Source organism: Tachysurus fulvidraco, chromosome 3, assembly GCF_022655615.1.
Source record: "Tachysurus fulvidraco isolate hzauxx_2018 chromosome 3, HZAU_PFXX_2.0, whole genome shotgun sequence".
Taxonomy (NCBI): domain Eukaryota; kingdom Metazoa; phylum Chordata; class Actinopteri; order Siluriformes; family Bagridae; genus Tachysurus; species Tachysurus fulvidraco.
Genome location: NC_062520.1, coordinates 30,845,473 through 30,861,715, shown reverse-complemented (window position 1 = coordinate 30,861,715; position 16,243 = coordinate 30,845,473). Strand labels below are relative to the sequence as shown.

Sequence of the window (16,243 nt, the reverse complement as noted above, 5' to 3'; positions counted from 1 at the left end):
AATGGGTGAGAAACTGGTCATACACAGAACTTTGTTTGTAAATGTCTGTTTTTTTTTACCTACAGAAATATTAATATTTATTTGCTGATGTGTCGGATATTTTTGTTTTCTTGTTTGTTTACTCGTCTATTTATTTAGTTTGTTAACTTATGTATTTCTCAAGATATCAACTTTTGTTTATTTTCTTGTTTACCAGACACTTAAATATTTACATTTCCAAGAAATACAAGCACTTATTTGTTCATTGAAGTATTTACCAGAGAATATATGTTTGTTTGCTTGTCTGAAACCCTCCTGTCTTTATTTAAGACAAATATTGTCCCTTTTTTTGGCCTTTAACTGAACATCAGGAAACAAAGCACTTTTATTTTGAATTTTTTTCCAGCGCTTTCGTTGTTAACTTCACACCGCTGAAATGTTCTGCAGAGCTATTGTAGAAAATGAACTACACCTCATCTGATTTAGTGGAGATGAAATGACGTGTAACGCAGACGTGAAGCTTCACGTCACAAAACCAGGAGGCTTTTTACACAAAACGCTCCATTAAGGCCGCAGCATCCGACGATTAATGTTCAGCGTTTCACATTTTAACATTGCGCATGCGCAAACCTGACACGGCGAAGTGGTGCAGGCATTTTACACACTCGTGTGTGTGTGTGTGTGTGTGTGTGTGTGTGTGTGTGTGTGTGTGTGTGTGTGTGTGTGTGTGTGTGTGTGTGTGTGTGTGTGTGTGTGTGTGTGTGTGTGTGTGTGTGTGTGTGTGAATATGCGCCACGCCCCCTCCTGGCTGATCACTGTACTGTTTCTGAAATATCAACACAACACGAAAAGTCTGTTACAAAACAAAACCCTTTCCGGTTGATTAATTTCCTTAATAAAGTATAATTTCTATAATAAACCTAATAAAGTATAATTCTAAAGCATCTCATTTTTTATGTGTAGTTTTCTGTAATGAAATGTAATGTAATGCTACATTGGTTTATGTAGCATTTCTGGAAAGAGCCTCCAGTGTTTTATTAGCTTCTTTAAAAAAAAAAAAGGCGACTTTTCGTGTACTTTGTAGATTAATAAATAAAACATTGATATAGTTGGCAAATTGCTGTCTTTTGCACACCTGGATTTCATTTCTTCCTGTTACTGTAGGTTTGTGTCTAGAAACTGCCGGCTTCAGGCCTCTCCACAGATATACCTAAGGGGATCATGTTATGGCTGGTGAACCTTCACCCAAGTCTGAGTTTGTGTGCAATTAACAGCAGCTTCTCTTTAAGGATATTCTCTTCACGATGCCGCCACCACCATGCTTCACTATGCTTCTGTCTGTCAAGCGTAAAGGGCCGATTGAGGGAGTATTTCTGAGAGGGAGTTCATTCTGACAGCTTCTCACAACTCCACAAAAAAAATTATTTAATTTGTATTAAGTGAAATAAATGTCTATTATTCCCTATTAAATGAAATTAAAGTTTGCAAACCAACGCTTTCGATTCTTTCTTTAAAGGGCATGGGAAAATAAAGCCCACGTTCAACCCCAGAGGTATGAACTACAGTATGCAAGTAATCTTAATAATCTGTACTGTGACATGCAGAACTTCAAGTTTAGTGCCAACATAGCACAACATTATGGAAACTTTCTTTGCACGGAGAGAATTTATTTATGAACAAAATGTCTATAAGAAAGAACTGAGAATCAGAGAGAGGGAGATAAAGATAGAATGTATACAATAACGTAAGATGGAGTTGAGAGATGTATACAATGAGAGAAAGGTAGAAAGATATAAAGTAAGGGAAAAGGGAGAGAAAAGTTGTATACAATGAAAAATTGTACAGTGTACAGTGAAGGAGGGGAGAGAGACATATACAGGAAGAGAGAGAGAGTTAGAAAGTGGTTGATGGAACTATACAGTAAATGTGTGTGTGATAGAGAGCAGGTAGAGAAACATATACAGCAATAGAAACAGAGAGAGGTGGAGGGACCTGTATGGTGAGGAAGAACGAGAGAAAGGCTGAACGACAGAGGGAGAGGGAGGGACAGGGTGCAGTAGAGTGACAAATGCATGAAAGTTTTGAAGAGACAGAATGTGGACGGCTGAGCGACGGGCTGTAGCGAGAGACGTCCAGAAGAAAACATGCTGAACGAGGGAAGCTGACAGCATCTCACACACAGGTAAGTTACACCAACTTGTCTTCAGTCTGTGTGTCTATCTGTTTGTCATGCTGTTACAGGTGGGAAAAATCCAGAGACTAGAGAAACACACACACACACACACACACACACACACACACACACAAACTTTGTTTAGTGTGTTTTTATTTTTTGTATTACTGTGTGTGTTAATGTGTTTCGTCTGAAATGAAAAATGCAGACAGACAGGTTTGGCTATCTTGACACGTTGCTTTACAGGAAAACCCGGACCTGTTCCGCTTGTGTGTGTTTGTGTTTGTGTGTGAGTGTGTGTGTGTGTGTGTGTGTGTGTGTGTGTGTGTGTGAGTGTGTGTGTGTGTGCATTATGAGTGACTTCATTTGTAGACAGTATATTCGTTATTTAAATAAAACACACTATGCAAATATATTGTTAAGACATTCGGAAATAAGCATTATGGCCAAACACACACACACACAAACACACACACCCTGTTAGTGTAGCAATGTTGTAATCTGAGGCTTTAACTCAGGGTGTGCCTGTTGTTGTGACCCTAAACACACACTGCCATGTTGCACTGGTGTTGCTGAAAGTTTAGTAAAGGGATAGTTCAAAAGATTAACCTAGTGGCTAATTTTACTTTCATATAGCTATCAGTTTCCTTTAAGTTAAGACGTTATGGGATAGTGAGTGTGTGTGTGTGTGTGTGTGTGTGTGTGTGTGTGTGTGTGTGTGTGTGTGTGTGTGTGTGTGTGTGTGTGTTGGCAATGTTAGTTCTTGAATCTGTGGTCAGAACTCATTACATGTGTTATGGTTTCTATGGTAACATTCTTTATAGTGTCTTGTATAGCAGACATTTGATGTAAAGCTTTAAAAAAAACTGTAATTGTTGACGTTTCTTCAGACGCTTATTGAATACTTATGGAAGGAGTCTCAGCTGTCAGGAGTTATTTTTACCATTATTATTAGATATTTGTTTCACTGATGTTCACTGATGAATGAAAACTCTTTTTATTGTGAGTGTGTGTGTGCCTGTGTCTGTGTGTGTGACAAACAGGCATGGAAAGGAACTGATCTGTTCATGTGTTATGTAGCTGTGTAGTGTTTGCTTAAGCACCTGATAACAGTCAAAAGGCAAAATGTACACAAATGCCAATAGAGGTGTGTGTGTGTCTGTGTGTCTGTGTGTGTGTTTGCAGAATGGCGTCTACGAATAGTTCTAAGGTGTACACATTGTGTGAGGAAGATGACACACTCTGTGGTGAGTTTATAATAATAATAATAAGTTCAAGTTTAAGTTTTTCTTTATTGTCAACTCTTTCACATGTACAGTATATACACCATCATCGTTTATAATAATAATAATAATAATATTCACCATTGCATACAGATCTCATTTGTGTGTTTGTGTGTGTGTTTCTTCAGAGATCCGTACGTACGAGCAGGAAGTGATCATTGTCCCCGTGCTTCTGTTGCTCAGCTTTGTCGTGACCCTCATAATCCTGCTGCTGTTGCGCTTCTGTCCTGAGAAAGTGCACAAAGCGCGCCCTAGAAGCACGCGTGGAGTGAGCCGCCGGCCGCCTAGGATCGTCAACGGGATCGATGGTGAGTAATTCTGTGTGGATTGTTTGATGGAATCCACACATCATTCATTCATTCATTCATTCATCTTCTACGACTTATCCGGGCACACACACACTCTCATTCCCTCACACACTCACACACTACGGACAATTTTCCAGAGATGCCAATCAACCTACCATGCATGTCTTTGGACCGGGGGAGGAAACCGGAGTACCCGGAGGAAACCCCCGAGGCACGGGGAGAACATGCAAACTCCACACATCGAAATTTCACATATTTATTGTGAAAATAAATGAAGCATTTGTGGGGCAATCATATGCGAAAATAAATGAATAATTTAGGAGGGAATCACCTGTGGGTTGACAGGCAAACAAACAAATCATTTAAGGGGTGAATTTTCACCTGTAAATAAATGAATCATTCAGGAGAATCATATGAAAATAAACATCATTTGGGTTAGAGAACGACAATGAATCCAAATGAATCTGAAGCACCAGAAATATATGTCTGTCTACTCTGTCTGTGTTTACAGCTCCCCCAGGTCTCAATGCTTTAGAAGGAGAGAACATAGCGCTAGATGTCGCACCCACTTACTCCACCTTTACATCTTCGTTACATAGTGGCAGACCGGCACGTGGAATTGACAATCCTGTTTTCAGTAATGCCTCGTTGTTGGGCTCTCGCGAGGCCCCACGTCAGCGCCTACCAGAGAAATTCAAGGTGGTGACGTCATTGCCAGGTTTGTACGCGCTGAAGTCAGACAGCAACGTGTCGCGCTACAGAGCTCGCATGGAGAACCGCAATGTTGTGCTGCACGTGCTCAATGGTGAGTGTACCGTTTATCTCCTGCCTGTATGTCATGGTACCTATGCTACATTATCAAAATGTTCAGAGAGATGCTACCTGACACATAATCAGGGTCTTCGGTGATTGATTGATTGATTGATAGATAGATAGATAGATAGATAGATAGATAGATAGATAGATAGATAGATAGATAGATAGATAGATAGATAGATAGATAGATAGATAGATAGATAGATAGATAGATAGATAGATAGAACACCTGCATTTTACTCATGTCCATCTTTCCTTTCTGTCTCTCTCTTTGTCTGTCTGTCTGTCAGACTCAGCGAGTGAGTCCGAGTGTCAATCCTTCCTTGGCTTTGCGTCCTTCCTGTCAGAGTTGGGTCCTCACCCCTTCCTGCCCGAGCTGATTGGCGTCGTTACACTCCAGGCACCGCTCATCATGGTCATGGAGGAACTGGAGCGCCAGGACCTGCTCAGTTACCTGTGGAAGTGCAGACAGGTAAGGATCTGGAATATACACTCACTCTAAGAGAGAAACAGACAGGTGAGGAACCGTACTATACACTCTGACATAGAAAGACAGACAGCTGGGGAACCACACTATACATTCATACTGAGGGAAACAGAAAGGTAAGGAACTGTAGTGTACAATCGTACTGAGAGACAGATAGGTGAGAAAACATAACTATACACACATTGTTTGTGAGAGAGAGAGAGACATGTAAGGTATGGTACTTCATTATTATTATTATTATTATTATTATTATTATTGACAGGCAGGACCTGACTCTGGAGTAATGACTGAGAGGCAGATCTTCACTATGGCATCTCAGGTGGCCTCCGCTTTGGTGAGAAACCTTCACGCACCTTCATGTTCAAGGCTTTATCTCAATACATTACCTCAGACATTAACAACCGATTGGTCTGATAGCTAATTAGCTAAAACATTTTAGTAGCACTTTTGTGAAACACAAGTATTTGGAACACAGCCTTCTTCTCAGTTTGCTGGATAAATCCTGTCTTATCTTCGATCTCTCTTCTAAACACAGGATTTCCTTCACTCCAAAAATCTGATCCACGGAAACATCAAAGCCCGAAGCGTATTAGTTACCCAGATGGGCACGGCTAAGCTATGGGGTCTCGGCGACGTATACATGAGGAAAACTTACGGCTTCAATTACAAAAACAATCCCGGGCAGAAAAAATGGCAGGCACCAGAAATCCTGGCTAACAAAGAGAAAAGCCCAAAGAGTGACGTGTACGTTATTTCGATTTCTTTTCTTCTATTAACGGCTTTGTGACAGAGAATGTTTGGAATCGGGTTGCTAACTGGCAAGCTCATAGCTGATTGTTATCTCTTAGCAAGCGTTTGTTAAAATGTGCAGCAAAGATTGAGCTGAACAACAGCGCTATGAAAGGAAAGCAAGAATACTGAGATTTTTCTGTTTTGGTTTTGGAAAAGGTGGTCGTTTGGTCTGCTGCTGTACGAGATGGTGACTCTCGGTGAGTGATGATTTCTCTTCTAGTTGCTTTAGTAGTTCTAGTAGCTCTCTATCTCTCTCTCTCTATCTTTTCTAACGCCAGATGTTTTGTTCTCGAGCAGGTGAGGTTCCATTCGCTGAGGTTCCTGTTACTGAACTGTTACAGTTCCTCCAGAGAGGAAAATCACTGAAGAAACCACATGGGTGCTCTAACTCACTGTACGTTACTTACACACACACACACACACACACACACACACACACACACACACACACACACACACCTTGCTCTCTCTCATAAGTAAAATGCCATGTTAGTGTTTGATAACTGTGTAACTGATGGAATAAAACCGTATTTGTTCTTGCTTCTAGCAACACCATCATTAAAAGCTGCTGCCACTGGAAAGAACAAGACCGCTTGTCATTGACCGAGCTGAGACACAAACTCCAATCAGGAGAAAAAAGCGCCAATGACAAAACGGTTCTCCGGGTATCTCAACCAATCAACATAGGCCAGTATCTTAAGGAGGCGGGATATGGAGAAGCCTACAACAATTACACCGTTTTCTGACAGAACTGGATTTTGGGGATTCGACTAGCAAAAAATAAAAGACACATTTGGCCATAGACTCGATGTTTACTTTTACTTTTCAGTATGACCAAAATGATGGTATACTTATTTAACCTTTATTTACCACCAGTTGAACCTGAGGGGAAATGGTACAACCTTGAATTCTGCTGCACCCCCCCAATACAGAGCATTGGTACAGCCCCAGTTTCAATGAATGACTTTGTGTAAATGTTTCACATAATCAACTTTTTTGTGCCAATTTAATTTAATCAATTCCAGAGACACCAGATTCTACTGAGTGGTTTCTACACGTCTTAACAGTTTTTCCAAATGGGTCTCGTTGTATTTTGTCCAAAAATTAAAAACTATGAAGGATTTTTCTCACTTGAGACGGCATAAATAAAAGAAGACCAATCACATGGCCCTTGTGTTCAGTTCCATCAGAACACACAACTTTATTCACATGCTTTTCTCCTTTACAATCCCTCATTCCTCTACGTCAGCTGAACCATGACGTCCTTTAAAAAGCTCCTTACCGTCAGCATGTTTTTCATTCTTTATCTTTCTCCTGTCCCTAGTCACACAAAACAAACTCGAATTTCCAGTCCAGCAACATTCATCTCACCCAACACACACATGGTTAACATTGGTCTTGACAACCTTCTGAAGCATGGTCCATAATATTGTGACTATTACATCCCAATACCCCCCCCCCCAAAAAAAAAAAAAAAAAAAAAAAAACTGGGGAAAATCCCATCCCGTCCCAATCCCAGAAGAATAACTCCCACTCCCGTGTTTTTCCCGTGACCCGCGGGAATCCCGAAAAAATGTCAGCCTGTAGTTGACATACAAACTTGGTGCATTACTGCCACCAACTGTCACGCCATACCAAAGCAAAAAGATTACATTTTTATTTATATCAAAGGTATATTTGTGTATTCCCGGTCCCGCCGACATGTTTTCCTCTCCCGTTCCAGTCACGTGATTAATAGTGATTTTGTTTCCCATCCCGCGGGAATCCCGAAAATATGTCAGCCTCTATTACAGAGTCACAGCCATTGTAAGAACTCTTACTATTAATAGCCTGTTGGTTAGAAATTCCCCGCTCACGTTCACAATATAAGGCAATTTAATGGACATTGACCAATCACCGAGCAATCACACAACCAACCCCTGATCCACACGAATAAGGTTAAATAAAAATCTTGAATCTTAATTCGTTTATTTCTGGGAATAATTGTATAAAATACTTTTCTGATAATGTTGCAGACTTTCTGTACAGAGCACAATGTTCTTCTCTCTCTCTCTCACACACACACACACACACAGATTTCTCCTTTATTATTATGCTTTCTTAATTGTATTCCATACATACATAGATCTCCAGTACAACTGCCAAATATATCTCCATGTTAGCATGTTTACCATCTCAATCTATTTGTCTTTCCTATTACTGAATAATACATTTTGCAGTGTAGTTCTCATGTAAGACAAATACAAACACATATTAGAAGTAAGTACAGATTTTATTGAAATAAATCTGTAAAGGGTGTTGTTAAAGATGTGAAGTTGGCTTGTTAGGTTCTGGACCAAGCCACTTCTCACCTGAAAGACAAAATGCAACATAATCGATTATTTTTTTAAGTATATTTATACAACAGAATACCTGGATATAAATGCAAACCTCATTTACCGATACAGTGAGCCATGAGCTCGAATCTGTCCGATCCGAAAAACACCTGAGGTTTTCCGTCAACATGACAGACAATGAGTGGAAACCCGAACGCCTGCAGAGCAAAACAGAAAGACATTAAGACACAAAACACTAATGAGACTTGATCAGTAAGAGAAATTGACATAGCTAGCCTTGTATTCAAGTGCTTCCTGTGTTGTTTGTTTCAGTTTGTCTTTGATTGGCTGAGATTTGGCCAGGCGGAGAAGTTCTTCTACTTCGCTGGAGGACAAACCGGCCTTCAGGGCTGCCTGTGCAAGAAATAAAAATAAATATCTAAACATTTTGTAAGTTTATGAGGAAAAATGTAAAAATTACCTCAGAGAGAGACACTGGCTCACAGATGTCCTGATCTGTGCTCCATATTCGCTTCCACAGTTCTCTAGAAACGTTCTCCACCAGGTGATAGCCATCCTTCTCTTTCTCCGCTACAGCGGTTATAAAACGCATTGCAGCAAGAGAACCTGAAAGAGACAGACAGACAGAGAGAGAGATAGAGAGAGAGAGACAGAGAGAAGACAGAGTGATGAGCATGATGCTGGATACTTTGCTATCAGCCCTGGCTTGCTTGTTAACAACAATATGCTAGTGACATATATGCTCCTGCCCATATATAATTAGTTTAGTCATTAATATAGCTAACATACAGGGATGAAGGGAAAGTGCACTGTTATCATTTTGTTATACAGCAGCTATAATCTGTGAATTATGTAAATGTGGACATTTCTTTTGAAAAATAAATACCTTTATTAAACATGACCTCAAACGGGTCAGACGGATGACGCAGAGGGACGTTCATAAAAGATGCCAGCCGGTTTAAGTCCTTCGCCATGTACAGACCTTTATTTGGCACCATAGCAGGTGGCTTGTTACCTGCAAGTACACAAAGTCACAATTGCAAGGAAGCTTTATAATACAAAATGCAGTACAAAGCTTAATTAGTGGGACAGTTCATGGCATTCTCCTGAAATGATGGCCTGTAACATTGTGAAACTTTTATATTTATTACAATAGCCACCAGGATTATATCATCATCCAACCCGACTTCCAAACTGTATGATTCTGAAGCTTGTGGCCAATAAAGTGTTTAAAGGACATCAGGCAATACAAAGATCCCCTGACACTGACTTTGCTTGTGTCAGGTGAGTGCGTGCTGTTTTTTGTTTACCTGACTCGTGCATGACTCCGCCCAGAAAGGCGGGGCGTAATTTGAGCTCCATGTTCCACACATTTCTGTAGCGACACAACACCTGAACACAGAAACGTGTTAGAATTCACGGAGGTTTCCTTTCCTTTCCTCTTAATTGTAGCAGAACGTCACCTACACACAACTTTTATAGCTTTTCTGAGCTCTTGAACGTACACTGGACAAGACACAAGAGAAACGTTAAGAGACTGACCTCAAATCCCAGCCAGGAATAAGGCGAAACCACGTCGTAAAACAGTTCGACCACTTTCCTTGACATCTGTGGATAGATCGGTGTTATAAACAACCTTAACTTTGGAGTTTAAACCATGGTTTTTGTGTTGGTTTGTTGACGCACCTTGTTTAATGCGTGTGAACGCTGCACGAGAAACTGTTCAAAGATCAATTCTAAGAAAATGATTAATACATTCACCGAAAGTCACTATTAATACGATCTACGTGCACTATTCGTGCACGGGAAGCGTTTATCAGCGGTGTTGCAAGTTTTTTAAATATATATCTAGAGAGAGAGAGAGAGATGAATTGGGAAAAAAAGAATCAAATGAATCGATTCACCGCAAGTCAGTTTGCTCCACGTCACGTGACAAACTTCGCAGCACTAATGTCTGACTTTAAAGTTCACCAGATGTGGTTTAAATCGTCGACCTCTTGCGTTTCTTTTTATCATTCCTGATGACCGGGAATCATTTTTTGCCAGTAGGCGGAAAACAAATCAGCCAATCAGGGCTCGGGTGGATCGAACCGACTCGTCGACCAATCGGCTTGTGCGAGTCGTTTGCTAACAGGAAGTGATCCATTGAGTCAGTGTCTCAAGTGAACCCCGGAACACGTTTATAGCTCCCACACGTACTGTAAGTATTAATTCTAATAATAATAATAATAATAATAATAATAAAATGAGTTTAGGCTTCAAAGAACAAAGTACTAGCTTCTTAAGCGTGCTGTTGTGTTTAAATAGTTATGTTGTGGTGTGTTTTGCTAGCCTGGTGGTGGTGGGCACGTGCCTTTATAATGTTTTTAATATTTAATAATTTAATAATATTTATTAAACTGTGTTAAGAACAGAAAGTATTTATATAAAAGTCCTTAGATGTGAAATATAATGTAACGTGGACATGACAAGAAATCACACACACACACACACACACACACACACACACACACACACACACACACACAATTCAAATATAATATAATAAACAGGATGGTTGAAAAAAAATATAAAATCTACATTTCTATTTGAATTTCTTGCATTTTCACAGAATAAAATGACAAGATGTCTTCTTAGAATACTAGACTATTCATTTCAGTAATTATTATCATTATTAATTGATGTTGCAGGAGACTACAATGGCTTCAAACCTGTCAAAAAAAGAATCAGCGTTAATTATTGAAATGTGTAATCTTCTGACATCGAACCGTGAATATGTGCTTACAAACAAGAGCCTTTGTTTTTTTTTCCCTGTCAGTAAGCCTTTTTAAAATAAGCACACGCACATCACGCTTCTTATCTCTCATATCTGTGGTTGCCTGTGAGCATCAGATCAGTGATATCCTGCGTTTTGCATCGCATGTAAATGCAACAGAACCACAGCACCGACATAAAATAACTAGTCTCCTAAAGGTTTTTTAAGGCTCTGTCTTAAACGCTTCTAACCCTAGATAGTGTATGTAGAATAGTGTCAGCCTTTTTCACAGCTAGTTAATCTTACTTTTTTTGGGCTCTGTTCCAAATACCCAGAGGTTAAGTAAGTACTTCCTTTTTTTTTGTGAATAGAGAAATGTCTCCAGAGGAGCTGGTGTACCTGGGGATCCTTGCTGCATCCGTACCTGTGGGGGTCCTGTTCCGCTACCTCGGTAAGTCTAAGCAGGACACGGTCCAGCAGTCGGTTCTACCATCAATCTCTCTAACAGGTTTCTACTTGGAACCTTGTGAACCATTATATTTGTGTGTTGTGTAACAGGTCCTCCAGTCAAAAAGGGGGCTGCACTGACTTTGGGTCTCCTCATCACCCTGGCTACATGCAGGATACACACTTTACACTCACTCTGCACCGTGCTGGGAACATGGCTGATTATCCGAGTCAACTGGAAGTGAGTGAGGGTGTGTGTGTGTGTGTGTGTGAGAGAGAGAGAGAGAGAGAGAGAGTGTGTGTGAGAGAGAGTGTGTGTGTGTGTGTGTGTGTGTGTGAGAGTGTGTGTGTGTGCGCGTCCACAAACATAGCCCCGCCCACTTGACACTGAAAGGAAATTAATTGTCTTGAGCTTAACGTGATGTTTCAGCCTTTCATCATTGTGTGGAAAGCTTTCAGTGATTTCATCATTAGAGTTCATTAGACTGGTTTCCTGTTCCCCTTTTTCTCTCTCTTCATGTTTGTGTTTCTATGTAAACGACACATTTTAACACAACAAACGACCAGAGAATGAAATTCTTTGAATGAAGTTTTTTTTTGTTATTGAGACAGATATTTATTTAAAAACGACTGTACTGCCGCCAGCCACTAGAGGGCATCAGTAGCTTTTGACTTTTTGTACAATGATCATCTTGAGTCACTGATTGTTTTTCTACAACAGCACACTTGTTTCATTCCTTCCTTATTACATTCATCAATAAAGAACTAAAGTTCTAACTTTTAATATTGGGTTGTATGTTTCCTGTTTTGTTTGTTTCTTTGTAGGAAAGCTCCGGTTCTTTCTCTGGGATGGACTTTCCTTTATCTTTTATTCTTTCGGATGGTCACATGGTTTGGACTTCCTCCTCCGTCGCCGTACGCTAATGCCATCCAACTTCTCCTCACACTGAAGGTCAGTGGAAAACGTCTCTGCGCACGTTGTTGTATCATAATTGTAGATACACGAGCAAAAAGAAAGTCTGTGTGTGTGTGTGTGTGTGTGTGTGTGTGTGTGTGTGTGTGTGTGTGTGTGTGTGTGTGTAACAGATGGTCAGCTTGGCGTACGAGGTTCAGAACTACCACTATGAGAAGAAAAAGGACGTGAGCTCGTTCTCCAAGTCGCCTGTGATCGGCCGTCTCTCTCAAGAGCCCTCCCTCTATGACATCATCGCCTACAGCTACTGCTACGTTGGGATCATGACGGGTAATTTTATTTGGACCTGAACTGGTCATTTATTTGCCCACATTTTATAAACAATTTCGAAAAGTGTCACAGTTTGGATTCTGCATGTTTTTGTTTACAAAGTTACCTAATGCTCTTTCTATCTCTCTATCTATCTGTGTGTGTCTCTCTTAGGGCCGTTCTTCCGGTATGGGACATACGTGGACTGGCTCGAACAGACCGATCCTCTCTCTCTGCCGTGTAAAGCTCCATGCCTGAGCAGGTTAAAGATGGTTCCTGTTTACGCCGCTCTCTTCCTGGGTTTTAACTACCTGTTCCCGTTGTACTACGTTCGCACTGATGACTTCCTGGAGCGCAACTACTTCTTCAGGTGCCTCCTTTTTCTTCTTCTTCTTCTTCTTCTTCTTGTTTGATGAGAACAGCATAATACAACAACGCTAATGGCGCTAATGCTATGTTAATGTTAACACTGTAATGGATAAATGAATGCAGGTTTTTCTACATGGTGGCGGTGTTCTTTGTGTTCCGTATGCGGTTCTACTCGGCCTGGTGCGGAGCCGAGGCCGGCTGTATCACCGCGGGACTTGGATGTTACCCGCAGGGGGCGGAGTCTAAACCAGGACGCGGACCTACAGTACAATACAGGTCTGTGCGTCTTTTATTAGCTCATGTAACATATTTTTGGGTACAATAAGGGTGTGCGCACGCTACATTTCCCAGCATGCATTACTCCTTGTCTATTGCGCTTATTTAGCTCTGATCCCGGTGCTCTGGTCGAGTATGACTTCAGAACCATCCAGAACATCGACTGCTACAACACGGACTTCTGTGTGAAGGTGAGACATGGCATGCGCTACTGGAACATGACGGTGCAGTGGTGGCTTCATGAGTACATCTACAGCAGTGCACCGTTCAGAGCCTACGCCCTGAGGTAACACACACACACACACACACACACAAACTCATCAGTACATCTACAGTAGTACACTGTTCAGAACCTACTGAGCTAACAGACACACACAGATCTTCATCAATGTGTTTACAATATCCACACACACACACACACACACACACACACACACACACACACACAGACATACCCTTGGGATTTTAATATATGTCTAAATGTTTCTCTCTCTCTCTGTGTCACTGTGTCTCTCGTTACCACACTCTTTCTCTCTCCCTCCTAGAGCGGGTTGGACGATGTTGGTGAGCGCGTACTGGCATGGCCTGCATGCAGGTTATTACCTGTCCTTCCTAACCATCCCGGTGTGTATCGCTGCAGAGCTCGCCATGGAGTCGTGTGTACGCCCACGTCTCGGCGCTGAGGGACAGAAGGTGTTCGACTGGGTTCACTGGTTCCTGAAGATGCGTGCGTACGACTACATGTGCATGGGCTTCGTCCTGCTGAAGGCCGGCGACACGCTGCACTATTGGAGCTCCATATACTTTGTCATCCACGTCGTGGCGCTCGTCTGCATCGCCGCCGGACAACTGATGGGCGGAAAGAAGAAAGAGAAGATTAAGGAGGAGAGCAAGAACTGACTGCTGAAAGTACATCCTGCAGTGCATTATGGGATTTCAGGGATGCACTGAGTATTTCAGGGTATAATTAGCGTACTCTTTGTGTTTCTGTGGTCGAAAAACTACAAATCCCAGCATGCATCGCTTCAGCGTCAAGTGGCATACAGTATACGAGTTAGTCCCCGGTTTAGCTCTCTTTTTACCACGGCCTCTAAAGCTTACAAGCAGTCGTGAAGGAAGGAAATGATGGAGGGAGAAAAAGAAAAAAAGAAATGATGGAAGCAAGGATAGAAGGATCAAGGGATGAAAGAAAGATTAAAAAAAAAAAAGGCATGACCGAGGAAAGGAACACTAGGGCATGTTAAAAACAGAACTGAACCTGGGGAAGAACAGATTTTGATGTTTTTATGTTGTGAATGTGATAAAAGACTAACGATGATGAACAGATAGATGGATGGATAGAGGAAGGAAGGGAAAAGAAAAGTTTCATGTGCTGGTTCTGTAACCAGTGTGTAATTACTTCATCTCACCAGAGGACAGAAGAGAGGTTAACGTTTCAAACAAATTTCCCAGAACGCACAGATTCCGTGTCAACATCAGACATTGTTCTCAGTCACTAATGTGTACAACTCGGTTACCCAGAATGCACTGCTCAGACGCCAACGCTCATTAACTTGGTAAGGTTTACATTAAAAAAAAGGACATAGTGCTACGTTAGCGAGTTTAACGTGCCAAACAGAGACAAGCAAAGCTACATTAGAACTCCGTTTCCCAGCATGCACTGCTTCTGTACTAACTACCATACTCTCAGTATCGCACACCAACACGACAGTGGTGATATGAGCAGTGATCGAAAGTCATAGCTGGTGTCTAAAGACTACATTATCCATCATGCATCACTGCACCATCTCCAACCAGCCCACCTTTCACTGCCAGGGGGTCGTGGTGGAGGGCATGTAACGCAATGACACAAGAAAGTGAGCGTTAAAATGAGACATTACTGTGTGCTTATAGCAAGAATTTTGCAAAGGTTCATGGGAGTTGAGGTCCATATGTGTTATGTAGTATTTTTATGAGTTTTTTTTTTTTTTTTTTTTTATAAGGGGGAACAAACATTTCATGTCTATTTTCATCACTTTATGTTATGTTTTTCACTTCATAAATCTAGAACACAAACATTAGGTTTAGCTTTTCACATTTCTGCCGTATAATCTTTCCTCACACGTTCGTTATGAAACCGAATCGTCTTTGTTGTGTAGAATTTACGCACCAATTCTCTCATTTGTTCAATCTTTAGTTACGAACGCTTCATTTTGACCCGGAAGTTGCCTCCGTACTTCTCGCGGTCACTCCATCGCCCTGAACATGAATGTAAATTCTGTTTATATTTTTAAGTATTTTACACAAGGAAAAGTGTTTCACTGTTTTGTCATGAAACTAAACTATTGTGTGTTGATATTAAAAAATTCAAGTTGAAGTTAACTTGAATGTCTTATTTTTTTAAAGATATTGTGTGGTTTGGAACAAGGATCATGCTAATTCTTTATAACTAGTATTATTTAAACATGTCATTATGCTCTGTGTGTGTGTGTGTGTGTGTGTGTGTGTGTGTGTGTGTGTGTGTGTGTGTGTGTGTGTGTGTGGTCACACTTTATAATCTCTCATCAGGAAGCTAGAATTTCCAGGAAGAGACACTACAAGCAGTAAATGTTTAACACACACACACATTCATATCAGTACAGATCTATTCTACCTACATACACGTCTGGACGTACAATGGTCTCTATGGTAACCAGCATTCATTATGGGGCAGTTCAGTGGTGCTTGAAAGTTTGTGAACCCTTTTGAATTTTCTCTTTTTAAATAAAAAAATAAGTCAGACAAAGAGTAAAGAAGTGAGACAAAAAAAAAACAAATAAATAAATCAGACTAAGAAGTAAAGAAGTGAGACAAATAAATAAATAAATCGGACAAAGAGAAGTAAAGAAGTGAGACAAAAAATAAATCAATAAATCAGACTAAAAAGTAAAGAAGTGAGATAAATAAATAAATCAGACAAAAAGAAGTGAGACAAAAATAATACACCCAATCATTTATTTATTTATTTGTTTGTTTGTTTGT

The 16,243-nt window shown here is 40.7% G+C and overlaps 3 protein-coding genes across 7 annotated transcripts; 2 read left to right on the top strand and 1 right to left on the bottom strand.

The window, feature by feature from the left end:
* Window positions 1-2,005: 2,005 nt before the first annotated feature.
* Window positions 2,006-7,003, top strand: styk1b (serine/threonine/tyrosine kinase 1b). Of its 2 annotated transcripts, none has more exons than XM_027171625.2 (10): window positions 2,006-2,161; window positions 3,338-3,399; window positions 3,564-3,743; window positions 4,255-4,548; window positions 4,850-5,031; window positions 5,309-5,380; window positions 5,582-5,790; window positions 5,995-6,035; window positions 6,136-6,232; window positions 6,386-7,003. In XM_027171625.2, exons 2-10 carry the CDS (start codon window positions 3,339-3,341, stop codon window positions 6,582-6,584), a joined length of 1,335 nt encoding a protein of 444 aa, XP_027027426.2. In that variant the 5' UTR covers window positions 2,006-2,161; window position 3,338; the 3' UTR covers window positions 6,585-7,003. The 2 variants fall into 2 exon arrangements, with proteins under 2 accessions (XP_027027426.2, XP_027027427.2); XM_027171626.2 differs by lacking the exon at window positions 2,006-2,161 and adding an exon at window positions 3,010-3,154.
* A 1,088-nt stretch (window positions 7,004-8,091) lies between these two features.
* Window positions 8,092-10,220, bottom strand: gstk1 (glutathione S-transferase kappa 1). 3 transcript variants are annotated; one of them, XM_027171628.2, is made up of 9 exons: window positions 10,079-10,217; window positions 9,861-9,910; window positions 9,717-9,782; window positions 9,485-9,566; window positions 9,061-9,189; window positions 8,635-8,780; window positions 8,451-8,567; window positions 8,278-8,371; window positions 8,092-8,189 (listed from the first exon to the last, which is right to left on the bottom strand). In XM_027171628.2, exons 3-9 carry the CDS (start codon window positions 9,780-9,782, stop codon window positions 8,140-8,142), a joined length of 684 nt encoding a protein of 227 aa, XP_027027429.1. In that variant the 5' UTR covers window positions 9,861-9,910; window positions 10,079-10,217; the 3' UTR covers window positions 8,092-8,139. The 3 variants fall into 3 exon arrangements, with proteins under 3 accessions (XP_027027429.1, XP_047667278.1, XP_047667277.1); XM_047811322.1 differs by lacking the exon at window positions 9,861-9,910 and having other exon boundaries at window positions 10,079-10,220; XM_047811321.1 differs by having other exon boundaries at window positions 9,861-10,174.
* On the top strand, window positions 10,202-15,599 carry mboat7 (membrane bound O-acyltransferase domain containing 7). Of its 2 annotated transcripts, none has more exons than XM_047811320.1 (9): window positions 10,202-10,369; window positions 11,301-11,380; window positions 11,488-11,617; window positions 12,202-12,328; window positions 12,463-12,619; window positions 12,773-12,968; window positions 13,091-13,243; window positions 13,353-13,529; window positions 13,789-15,599. In XM_047811320.1, the coding sequence occupies exons 2-9, from the start codon at window positions 11,305-11,307 to the stop codon at window positions 14,141-14,143; spliced, it is 1,371 nt and encodes a 456-aa protein (XP_047667276.1). In that variant the 5' UTR covers window positions 10,202-10,369; window positions 11,301-11,304; the 3' UTR covers window positions 14,144-15,599. The 2 variants fall into 2 exon arrangements, with proteins under 2 accessions (XP_047667276.1, XP_027027425.2); XM_027171624.2 differs by having other exon boundaries at window positions 10,238-10,374.
* Window positions 15,600-16,243: the final 644 nt, after the last annotated feature.